The sequence below is a fragment of the Haemaphysalis longicornis genome, unplaced genomic scaffold (assembly GCF_048455015.1).
Source record: "Haemaphysalis longicornis isolate Haplotype H1 unplaced genomic scaffold, Haemaphysalis longicornis Haplotype H1 scaffold_9, whole genome shotgun sequence".
Classification (NCBI taxonomy): Eukaryota; Metazoa; Arthropoda; class Arachnida; order Ixodida; family Ixodidae; genus Haemaphysalis; species Haemaphysalis longicornis.
The window spans coordinates 90519223-90531748 of record NW_027526460.1 but is presented as its reverse complement, the minus strand read 5'-3'; the positions used below and the strand labels follow the sequence as shown (position 1 = coordinate 90531748).

Genomic DNA, 12526 nt, shown 5'->3' with positions numbered 1-12526 from the left:
TTACGAAATTGTTTTGCGCCCCGGAATCGTTACGAAACAAATTCGCATTACCTCCTCAAGTCCGTCCTGTCCAAGCTCTGTCACGTAAAGCTTGAAGTCTTTTCTCAGGCCTTTTTCATCAAGTTGCACCATTCCTGTAAGTCCGTCAAATTTCATCTGAAAAATACCATCATAGGTTAGTTTTCGCAGTCTGCAAGATAAGTGTTAACGATCATTCTTCAGGGTGCACTTTCTTAAAAAAACACTATTAGTAAGGAAACTTTTTTTAATGAAGGAGGTTATTGAACGCTTTTTATGTTCACGTCTCCTAATTTATGGCTGGTCGGCGTTGCGAACGCTTCCGAAAAATATTAACAATCTACGTAACATAGGGTTATCACGGCAGAACATTGACGAAAGTCACCTTGTGTGTATTCGATTGCTGGAGCTTGAATATTCTAAATGCAGTGTTAGAAAGCCTTTTCTGCAATTAATAATAAAAACAATTTCGGAATAAAGCAATAAAGAAAATTTTGCTATGTGCTCTAAGCAAAATAAAGAAATCTACGCATATTATGCATAGAACGCAAAAACTGCACCCACGACGTGTCGAAACCGGATGATAGTTTCTCATGAGTAATCCGTCGAACTGGATAGGCAACGCATCGACGGCCTATTTTGTTAAATATATATATATATATATATATATATATATATATATATATATATATATATATATATATATATATATATATATATATATATATATATTGTTAGGAAATGAGGGGCTCGTTAGGAAATACAGGAAGAAATGCGGGCAGTCCACAACGCCAAAGAAGGCATAGGGGAATGGTTGGACTATATTTTTTTTTACCGTTAGTGAAATTATATATATATTTTTTCATATTAATTGAAGCGAGAAAGAAAGAAAGAAAGAAAGAAAAACACGCGGCCAGAGTGGGGACCGAACCCACGCCTTTCGATTAGATCTCGAATGCCTTACCAATTCGGCTATCTGGGCGACTGTGTTCTGCTTCACTTTCTGGGGTATTTATATTTACTACAAGTGTATCTGACGCTTGAGGGTGGTAGCCAGCGCCACTCAGACTACACGGGCAGAAGGGGACCTTCTTTTCAACCCCCGGGGCGTGACGCGAACGTCTACAGCCTGTCATAAGCGGGTAACTGGCGGGAAACCCTCTTATGCTACCTTGGCATCAAGGCTGCCACAACCGAGGCCCTCGCTAAGCTTTCGCAGGATAATATGGTTAGGAAATGAGGGGCTCGTTAGGAAATACAGAAAGAAATGCGGGCAGTCCACAACGCCAAAGAAGGCATAGGGGAATGGTTGGACTATATTTTTTTTTTACCGTCAGTGAAATTATATATATATTTTTTTCATATTAATTGAAGCGAGAAAGAAAGAAAGAAAGAAAAACACGCGCCCAGAGTGGGGACCGAACCCACGCCTTTCGATTAGATCTCGAATGCCTTACCAATTCGGCTATCTGGGCGACTGTGTTCTGCTTCACTTTCTGGGGTATTTATATTTACTACAAGTGTATCTGACGCTTGAGGGTGGTAGCCAGCGGCACTCAGACTACCAGCCAGCGCCACTCAAGTTGTGGCAGCCTTGATGCCAAGGTAGCATAAGAGGGTTTCCCGCCAGTTACCCGCTTATGACAGGCTGTAGACGTTCGCGTCACGCCCCGGGGGTTGAAAAGAAGGTCCCCTTCTCCCCGTGTAGTCTGAGTGGCGCTGGCTACCACCCTCAAGCGTCAGATACACTTGTAGTAAATATAAATACCCCAGAAAGTGAAGCAGAACACAGTCGCCCAGATAGCCGAATTGGTAAGGCATTCGAGATCTAATCGAAAGGCGTGGGTTCGGTCCCCACTCTGGGCGCGTGTTTTCCTTTCTTTCTTTCTTTCTCGATTCAATTAATATGAAAAATATATATATATATAATTTCACTAACGGTAAAAAAAAAATGTAGTCCAACCATTCCCCTATGCCTTCTTTGGCGTTGTGGACTGCCCGCATTTCTTTCTGTATATATATATATATATATATATATATATATATATATATATATATATATATATATATATATATATATATATATATAGTTAAGAGAAAAGGTTCCTGGCTATGAGGTTAGCTGTACGATAGAGAAGTCAAACTGAAAAACATCACAACATTTATTCTAACGTTTCGACCGGAGAAGTCAAACTGAAAAACATAACAACATTTATTCTAACGTTTCGACCGGCCCCCGGTCGAAACGTTAGAATAAATGTTGTTATGTTTTTCAGTTTGACTTCTCTATCGTATATATATATATATATATATATATATATATATATATATATACAGGGTGTCCCAGCTATCATGCACCAAGATTTAAAAAAAGAGAAATTGCGTAACTCGAAGAAAACCTAGTGCATAATGTTTGCAGTACTGTCAAGAAGCGTAGAGTAATTTTTTAGTTGAGACTTAATTAATTAATTGTAATTAATTATCTAATTCGAGAAATACTGCCATAATCACTAAAGTGTCAATGAGGCACTTGTAGGTAACCACGAGGGGCATCTAACTGCGCTATTTTCGGTGACGACTAACTGCGTACTCATTTATTCTGACTGATAAAGGAAACCCGCGAAATATGAAAAGTATCACGTGACGACGCTTACGCGCGCATTGTAAAGCAGCGTCCCCAGACAAAGCTGATTGAAAGCAACTGCTTCGCGTATTACCCGCCCGAAGAGATAGCGCATCACCTTGATAATAGCATGCATGGAAGGAGCAGCAGCAGCAAGATTCGAGGGACGCGTGTGCAGATAAGGAACAAACTCAGTCGCGATTTCTTCTTTCTTTATTTTGTCTATTTCATTCTGGCTAACTCAGAGGCAGCCTGTTTGAGGGCGTTGCTTTACGGTGCGCGCGGAGGCGCCGTCACGTGGTATTTTTCATATTTCGCGGGTTTCCTTTATCAGTCAGAATAAATGTGTACGCAATTAGTTCATCGCTGACAATACCGCAGTTAGATGCCCCTAGTGGTTACCTACAAGTGCCTCATTGACACTTTAGTGATTAGGACAGTATTTCTCGAGTTAGATAATTAATTACAATTAGTTAATTAAGTCTCATTAAAGGAAAAAATACTGTCCGCTTCTTGACAGTACTGCAAACATTATGCACCTGGTTTCTTTCGAGTTAAGCCTTTACACTTTTTTTTAAATCTTGGTGCATGATAGCTGGGACACCCTGTATATATATATATATATATATATATATATATATATATATATATATCCAGAGAGAGAGAGAGAGAGGGAAAGAAAGAGAAATAAGAAATAACGGTAAGCAGCCAAGGAAGGCAAACGGGAAAATGTCTTAGGTCATTTTTTCCTTCTTGACGCATATATTTTTTAAGAAAGAAACGGAGGGGAAAAAAATTCTCGCTGGGTGGGATCCGGAACCACAACCTCCAGAATACGCGTCTGGTGCGATGACCGCTACGCTCCCGGCGGGGCTGTTCTCCCCTCCACTTTTTTAGGTATTTATCATCATCATCATCATCATCACCACCACCACCAGCCTATCTACGCCCACTGCAGGGCAAAGGCCTCTCCCATTACTCTCCAATTACCCCTGTCCTGTGCTAACTGCGACCAATTTATCCCCGCAAACGTCTTGATCTCATCTGCCCACCTAACTTTCTGCCGCCCCCTGCAACGCTTGCCTTCTCTAGGGATCCACTCTGTTACCCTTAATGACCAACAGTTATCTTGCCTTCGCATTACATGCCCTGCTCACGTCCATTTCTTTTTCTTAATTTCTACTAATATATCCTTAACACGCGTTAGTTCCCTGACCCACTCCGCTCTCTTCTTGTCCCTTAATGTTACACCTATCATCTTCCGTTTCATTGAGAGCTGAGTCGTCCTCAATTTAAGTTGAATCCTCTTAGTGAGCCTCCAAGTTTCTTCCCCGTAGGTGAGTACCGGTAAGATGCAGTGGTCATACACTTTCTTCTTAAGGGACAATGGTAGGCTGCCATTCATTATATGAGAGTGCCTACCGAATGCACTCCACCCCATTCTTATCCTAAGAATTATGTCTGCCTCATGGTTGGGATCCGGGGTCACAATTTGGCCTAAGTAGATATATTCGGTTACTACTCCCACGTCCTCGACACCTATCTCAAATCGATGTGCTATCCCGAGGTTATTGATCATTACTTTAGTTTTCTGCATATTAATTTTCAGGTCCACGGTTCGACTCTGTTTGTCCAGTGCGGTAGGCATGCTTTGCAATTCCTCCCCCGAGTTACTTACAAGAAAACGTCATCACCAAATCTGAGATTACTCAGGCAGTCTACATTAACCCTTGCTCCCACCTGTTCCCAATCCAATTGTTCTGAATACTTCTTGTAAACATGCTGTGAATAACATCGGAGAGATTGTGTCTCCTTGTCTGACGCCCTTCCTTATAGGTATTTTGCTGCTCTCCTTGTGGAGGATGATGGTAGCTGTGGACCCATTGTAGATATCCTCTAATATACTTACATAATGCCCATCTACACCGTGGTTCCGTAATGCCTGAATGACTGCTGAAGTTTCGACCGAGTCAAATGCTTTCTCATAATGTATGAAGGCTATATATAGGGGTTCAGAATACTCAGCGCACTTCCTATCGCCTGATTGATCGTGTGAATTTGGACCTTTGTTGAGTAGCCTTTACGGAACCCTGCTTGTTCTTTAGGTTGACTGAAATCTAAGGTTGCAGAAATTTTCTTCGCGATTACCTTGGTAAGTACCTTGTAGACGATTGACAGCAAGCTGATGGGGCTGTAATTTTTCAAGTCCTTCATGTCACCTTTCTTATAGATTAGAATGATGTTCGCGTTCTCCCTAGATTCCGGTACACTTGCGGTCATTACGCATTACGTATACAGGTTTGCCAGTTTTTCAAGTACAATTTCTCCGCCATCCTTCAAGAGGTCTGCTGTTACCTGATCCTCGCCAGGTAGTTTGCCCCCTTTCATTTCTTTCAAAGCCTTCCTTACTTCTTATGTCGTTAGTGGTTGGATATCTATCTCCTCTGAACTACGTTCTCGTCCTATTTGTGATGACATTGCCTTGCTTGTCTTTAAGTGCATACATCTGATTTTTCCCCACGCCAAGACGCCTCTTCCCTGCTTTCTGGCTACCTCCGTTCTTTACAGCGTATACGATCCTCTCCATATTGTACTTCCGTATGTCAGCTGTCTTACTGAAGTATAACATGGAGAGGATCGAATACAAGGTATTTATAACAAGGTAAATTTTCCCTGTGCTTGGGGTTGGTATTCAGTGCCACTCCGACTGCTCGGGGTGAAGGGGACCTTCTTTTTAACCCCCGGGTGGTGAGCCGAGCGTCCACGACATGTCGGGAGCGGTCGACCAGCGTTGAAGCCTCTTAAGCTACCTATGGCAATAAGACTGCCAGAACAGAGACTCTCACTATGCATATAATGAATCAGAATGGGAGATGAAGCTTTCGTTGAATGAAGACATAAATAAGGGTATGCAGTGAAGAAAGCCAAGAAAGCAAAGGGGAAAATGTCCTAGGTCATTTTATTCTTCTTGAAGCCGATATATTTTTTCTTGCAAGAAAGAAAGTTGAGAAAAATGCCCTGGTGTGCTCGGATTCCGCCAGGCGGGCATTTTTGCTTCACTTTCTTTCATTGTTTAAAAAAATCTATCTGCTTCAAGTCAGAGAAAATGACGTAAGACATTTTCCCCTTTGCTCTTCTTGGCTTTCTTGACTGCCTATCGGGCGTCATTCAACGATCCCCCCATTTCAAACTCTGATATATATATATATATATATATATATATATATATATATATATATATATATATATATATATATATATATATATATATATAGCTTTTTATCCGCACGCCATCTTCTGGGAACTTTAAGCATTCTCTGTTCGGCTAAATAAATCTGCATCTTTCCACCAGGTGTAGCCATAGCACAGCACTTAAAACGCGCAAAAGATTAAAAAATAACCGTTTCAAATATTCTCCTCATACGCCATGATATTTTACTGTGGTATGTGGTACGTGCTAGAACGACAAGTTTCTGTTTGGTAGAATTCAGTCCGCAATCCGCCTACCACCTCATGAGCGCTACGAAGAAGTTTTATACAATATGTCAAGTTTTAAAAATGTTTCTTGAAAAAATTCATGATTCTAAAGATGTTTTTTTAAGAGGAGAGGACGTTGTAAATGAACCCTTTAGATTCTTACTTTCTTCATGACTGCGATGAGCTCGGCGTTGTTGTTGTCATCGGAGACCGTGTCCTGTTTGCAGTCAAGTGGAGGAAACGCGGCATCCTTTCCTCCGTTCCACTGGATAAGGCTGAGGGCGAACAGCTTCACGGCGTCGTACAGCATGGCAGCATCCGTCTGGAGCAGGAGAAGACGAGAGGGGGAGGGCGAGGCAGCATGTCACTTTTGTTAGAGCAGCTGTACACCATTTGTCCCGTTTAGCCGTGACACCAGCCAATTTCTTTACTGGTAGCCCTTTGCATACTCGGGAAAGGAGGAACGCCTTCTCAACCTTGAGTTTGGAGTAGCCCTGAATAATGGGCGCGCATGCGCACCAAACACATCTGAAGCGAGATAGACGAATACGAATGCTCGAGGAAACGTTCCGCAGTCGGCCGTTCGAGATAGGGTCATGAGAACCTAGGCCAGGGACTAGGTAGCTACAATGCTTTAAGATGGTAGCGCTCTACGCAGCAGCCTAGATGAACCGTGTGTCCCCTACCTCGGTTGGAAACCACTGGTACGGACGGCTTTGCGTAAATTTTGGCAGCAAGTGTGGGACGCAGCAACAGGTAACAAACTTCACACTTGTATACATAACAGACAAACAAGGCAGACACATGGAAGTAGCCTTCGCGAGGCTATCAATAGGCCACACTTACGTAACATTCACACTTGCTCACTGGGTCTTCAAGACTTCTGTGCAGCCGGTAAGGAGAAATCCTATCCGTAGTTCACATACCAATTTTATGTAGGGCACTCCACACCACACGACTCGAACACTTCCCAGAAATCTACCGACGACCAATCCCACTCTAGCCATCACGGTTTTCAGGCGATGAACCAATGGTTTCTATGAAACACGTTTTTAAGTATTTATCAGAAGTTAAGTTTCCAAATCTTATTTCGTATCACGCATAACCACAACCTGGCTCTCTACGCCAGCCATCGTCATTTTATTTATTTGTTTTTAGTGTGTGTGGCTGCTCGATTTTTGTATTCCCTTTTTATTCTCTGCTAGGTAACCATCTGTTTTTGGCGCTCTTTGGCGCTCTTTGGCATTGCACCATTAAAAATGCAAGTATTATCACTGTGCACTCTGGAAAAAAAAATTCCCTCGCACTTCCCCGAGGGGGAGAGTGTGTAAGTGCGAATGCACGGTTGTTGATTGCGCGATTACGGTGGATATCGTGATCTTGGAGTGAAGAGGAGGCGCCCAACACCCGCAGTCACTGAGCGGAGAGAGGAGGAGGAGAGTAGCGCCCGCCGTTACGGCGAGGGCTACACGAGCGCCCTCACGCGTCGGAATGCGGAGCGCCCGCTACGCGAGCGACAGCTCTCCCGCCCGAAGTGGAGAGGAGGCGCCCAACACCCGCAGTCACTGAGCGGAGAGAGGAGGAGGAGAGTAGCGCGCGCCCATCTCCCCCCGTTGCTAGGGAAGACGAGGAGGAAGACGAGGAGCGCGCGCACCCGCAGCTGTTGCTATGCGGACGACGGCGGCGGACGATTCAGGCTCGCTTAAGAAGTGCATTCGCACTTAAAACGTGTATATAGTACTTTTCCAAAGATAATTATGGCGTCGGACATGGTTTGATTTGAAGCATTCTGTCGCTACTGATTCCAGTTTTAAAGAACTGAATTTCTAGGTTGCCATCACTACAGTGCTCTGCAATATGTCACAAATGCGCCGTTGGTTTTGCAAGGCCACAGGAAAAGCAAGCATGTACACCTGGTACACCTACCAGCACGTGCCCACGCACACGTGCACAAACTGCACACCGGTATAGAGGAATTCGTAATCTAACCAATTAGCATGGTTATCGGTAAAGTAATCAAAACGTCAAGAAAACTGGTGTCTGTATGACTTGGGCGACTGATACTTTTAGACCTAAGAATGAATTGGTTTAGAGGTATTAATCACAGATGAATTCTTCTGCCTCGTATTTTTCTGTACGGGAACATCCGTAATACACCTGAAATAGCTTAAGTTTTACAGCAGTCACAATGGACCGTTGCGATCTCAAACGATCACAACGTAAACAAAACTTCTTTTAAAAGAAACTTAATGTCCCACTCGCAGCGCTAGGTTACAACAAACTTCGGCAGCTGAGGGGTGGTTACATCCCAACACTGAGGGAGAGCGGTGTTACGAATCAGCGCGCCGCAGTGCTTCCAGCGTCGTGCAGCGCTGCTCTGCTATGTGGTGAAGTCTCCAGTACGTGCTGCGCCTTTTGGGTAGGTGGTTCTGTGTCGGTGGCTCAGGCTTGCCGCGAAAGCCAACGGATCCCAACCAGCCGCAATATGCCTGGGAAGTCCGGATCGCTTGCGCATCGCCAGTGATCCGCTATTCAAATTTCGGAAAGATTCAAACTTAGGCGGTGGCAGACAAGGCAAGCAGGGACTTGTTCGAAGGACGCGAATGCCGCCGCCGAGAAACCGTCCCTCTACCCTCTCTCGGACTCACCGTGCGCCACTAAGCGACCCCTCACGAACTCTGAAAAGAGCGTTGTGTGTGTCTATACCGTATCGCGCCATGTGCAAAAACCACAGGGAGCGCGTGCTTGACCGTTAGCGCTTTGGGTACAAAATAGAGACCCCAAGGCGCTGACGTTCATTCCTGTTTGAGCAGTGAGGTGAGGTGACTGTGAGAGGGAAAGATGTTCCCAGCCTGCACCACATATGTATCGCAGGGAGAGAAAGGGAAGGGGGGGTGGAAATATGGGTTGAGGTAGTGGTACAAAGGTGGTTGGGGCAGGAAAAGGAAGGGGTAATGGGGAAGAGAAGCTTTCGGTACAAAATAGAGACCCCAAGGCGCTGACGTTCATTCCTGTTTGAGCAGTGAATCAATGCTGTCACTCTGCTCCAGTCCTGTACTGTAACCTCTCCCACCGGGGCATTTTTCTTGTCTTCCTTCGGATCAACTCTGGCCATGCAGTAAACAGGTTAACTTTGCCTTCGGCTTCTTGTCGTCATCTTTAAGGGAGCAACATTGGCTGGCCGCTCGCTTCACAGCGCTACCACTCACATGACGGAGGTGACGGAGCTCGGCTCGGGGACGCCTCCCGCGATGCAGCAGAGGGCACATTTCGTCAAACAATTGATTTTGATTGATTGTAGGGTTTAACGCGCCGACGCAACGAAGGCGATAAGGCGCACCGTTGTGGAGGGCTCCTGGTTAATTTTGACCACGAGGAGATCTTTAACGTGCACCGAAATGTCGTACGCACGGGCGTTTTTGCTTTTCGCCTCCATCAGAAAAGCGGCCGCCGCGGCCCGGAATTGAACCCGAGACCTCGTGCTCAGCAGCGCAACGCCTTAGCCACTGAGCCACCGCGGCGGCTTTTCGTCAAACAAAAGCCGCAGTTTTAATATTTAAATGTAGTGCTTTGGCCGGCTTCTACTTGGCCTCTGATTTTTTGTTCTTGTAGTTGAACCCTGTGCACACTGTTAACGTCTTTCTTTTATTTGGGGGGGGGGGGAAGGGGGAGGGGGTGGCAAAATGGCAAGGACACTTTTCTATAGGCAGTTTTATATAGATATAGGACATGTCATATAGCTAGTCATATAGCTAGGACATGTCATATAGCTAATCAAGCCCACGGAGCAGCTGCGTAGTACAGAATGTAGTATACACACTCCGAATTGCGGTTTTTTAGGATATGGCCGTTTCGAAATTGGCTAATGCCGAGCTACCGTAAAAATAAAATGCGCTCGCACATCCCTGCAAACCCATTTTAAATTATTTCTTCATTTGGTGTTTTACGCGCTAAAGCTATAAGCGTTAACTATTTTGCGAAGGGCTCTGAATTAATTTTGACCAACTGGGGACCTTTAACGCACGCCGAAATCTCGACACGCCGGCGATTTCGCTCCTTGTCTACACCTGAAAAGCAGCCTCCGCAGACGGGATCGAACCCGCGTCTTTGGGCTCAGCAGCACAATGCCTTAGCTACTCAGCCACCGCGGCGGGATCATACATCGATTTTGCCGTGGTCTGCATTTTAACAGCGTCACTGTTTTCCAAGCCGCAAGTTTGCCGTTGCAGGAAAAAAATACTAAGAGAATTCCCAGCGCTCGTGAGCGCTTGCCTCGCTATGACCACCGATTATCCGGCTCAAGCAGTGGCTCTAGTTAAAAAAGAAAAAAAAGTGGCCGCGTATCTGCTCCTTTCGTTGCAAATGTCGTCAAAAGACGATAGTCTTTTTAGACATATGCCAAGGAAATGCCCCCTTTGCCTTCCCGCTCACCTCTCATGCTGTTCCTGTTCTGTCGCGCTCATCCCAAGGTAAACACACTAAAGGTTTGCTCAAAGCGATTTGAATTTACCGCGTTCCACTGCTACAGGCCGGGTTCCTCGATGCCAGCGCTGCAGTACGGCGGAGACGCGCGTGAATCGAGGCGGCAGACTTCAAGTTTATAGAACCGCGTTGCCGTGCTCCACGTGCGTTCCAAACAGAACGTGGAACCGAGATAGTGGAACCTTTCGTTGCTGTTTCCGCGTGATTTCTCATATGCCGCCAGGAGGTGGCGCGGGTAACAGTAGGCGGCGGTTTTCTGCAGTAGATGTAGTTTATCATTTGCTATCGAAAAACCATGCATCCATGAACTTTTTTTTGTATAAAGGAACACTGTAAATATCCCTTGTGTATTAACTTTCGGTCCTATATTTGCGTAATGTCTCCTTCGTGTTCAGCAAAGTTGTCAAGTACGAACATATAAACCGTGCTTAGACGCTCACATTTGGCTGTGAGTATATAAGACTATTTCACAGTATGCATTTTAGTTTGGCCGGGTGGTTGAATCAAGTCACAGACAGACAGACAGACAGACAGACCAAAATTTCTGCGTTTAGGTAGCCCAAGAAAGACTACCGCCTTTAAAAAATATCTCCAGCCAACTCCAGCGCTAATGCTAAACATGAAAAGACACCCTCCTTGAGAGAGGTCACCGCGGCCGCCGCATTCTCTAGAAGCCATTATGGATGGTTGGAGGCATGGCTTTGAGTGTGCCAATACCTGCACAGGCGACTAGAAGATGCCGCCACCACTGCCTCTAGTCGATGACGAAGAGCTGGTCTTAAATGCTGAGGATGACTTTGCATCCCCCACTCTCCACGAAGACAACGACTATCTCTTCGATGCATATGACGGCGGTTCCTAGCCCCGCAACTATGCAACTAAACAACGATTCTGAAACTGAACTATGTGTCCTGCAATGCTCACCTACAACAGCTTCGTCGTTCAAGTCTTGCCCGTGAGTGCAAGCTCCTGTGTATTTTTTTTACATCAAGCCCACATTGCAAGCAAACGTTACAGTACCACTGCTCAGTGTCTTCTAGTGGCCAACTTTTGCGCAAGTTCAGACACCTGAACTTTGGTCGCATGCGTAAGAGGGCTTTTTTGACCTATCCCAAACTTTGGTCGCATGCGTAAGAGGGCTTTTTTGACCTATCCCAAACGCACCCATTTTAGTACAAACACCGAACATCGCACATCTCATGGGTAACTTTAGTTTCATTTTTGAATCCTAAAGGGGCCCCGAAAGACCTTTTGCCCATACATGGGTGTTCACATTTTCAGGTAAATCAATTTCCTACTAATCCCCTCCTTCAAGAATTTTTCGAAAGGAGTGAGCATTTAGTCGAGCCATTGCAAATCAAAACATCGCATTTTCGTCCGCGCCGCGATTCTCCCTGGTTTCGTCCACCTCCTCGCAGTGCGTGAGCGTGACTGCCCATGATGCCTCGCTTTTCGGGGACGTCTACAAGAACACGCGGTTGCGGGCGTCGTCTGCTACTGGAATATTCTGCGCGAAGCATCGCTCTTGGATGGGGAGGTCTGATTTTCTGCGTTCCGTTCGGGCCTTTTTTTATCATTTTCATTATGAATCCTCCAATCCGCTTACGGCTGGAAAAGCAGATGGAAGGAATGGGGCGGGACATATACGCTTCCACACCATGCCAAAAAATCACGTGAAAAGAGAACGTTCTCCGCTACGACATGTCTTGGTACTTATGGCAGTCTAAAATATCGGAGCAAATGACTAAAAAATCGCCTCAAAATGTGTTAGTCAGTACGTACAGTGGGGTCCACTGTTGAAGGGAAATGACGAGCGCGTGAATGCTGCGCTCCGCGAAGCGCCGGCGCCGAGTAGTGGCGAGAATCGGATACAGCTGGCACATGCGCACTGACCGCACCAGGGGGAAGAAGCCGCTGTGTCGTCTG

General features: G+C 45.5%; 1 protein-coding gene across 1 annotated transcript in view; it reads right to left on the bottom strand.

The window, feature by feature from the left end:
• The window catches only part of LOC144153872 (glutamate receptor ionotropic, kainate 2-like), a 234313-nt gene that overhangs the window by 117819 nt on the left and 103968 nt on the right, over window positions 1-12526 (bottom strand). Inside the window, exons 6-7 of the mRNA XM_077685610.1 lie at window positions 6282-6440; window positions 52-156 (exon numbers count right to left, since the gene is read on the bottom strand). Of these exons, the coding sequence (XP_077541736.1) occupies window positions 52-156; window positions 6282-6440 (264 nt within the window). The remainder of the gene's footprint in view (window positions 1-51; window positions 157-6281; window positions 6441-12526) is intronic.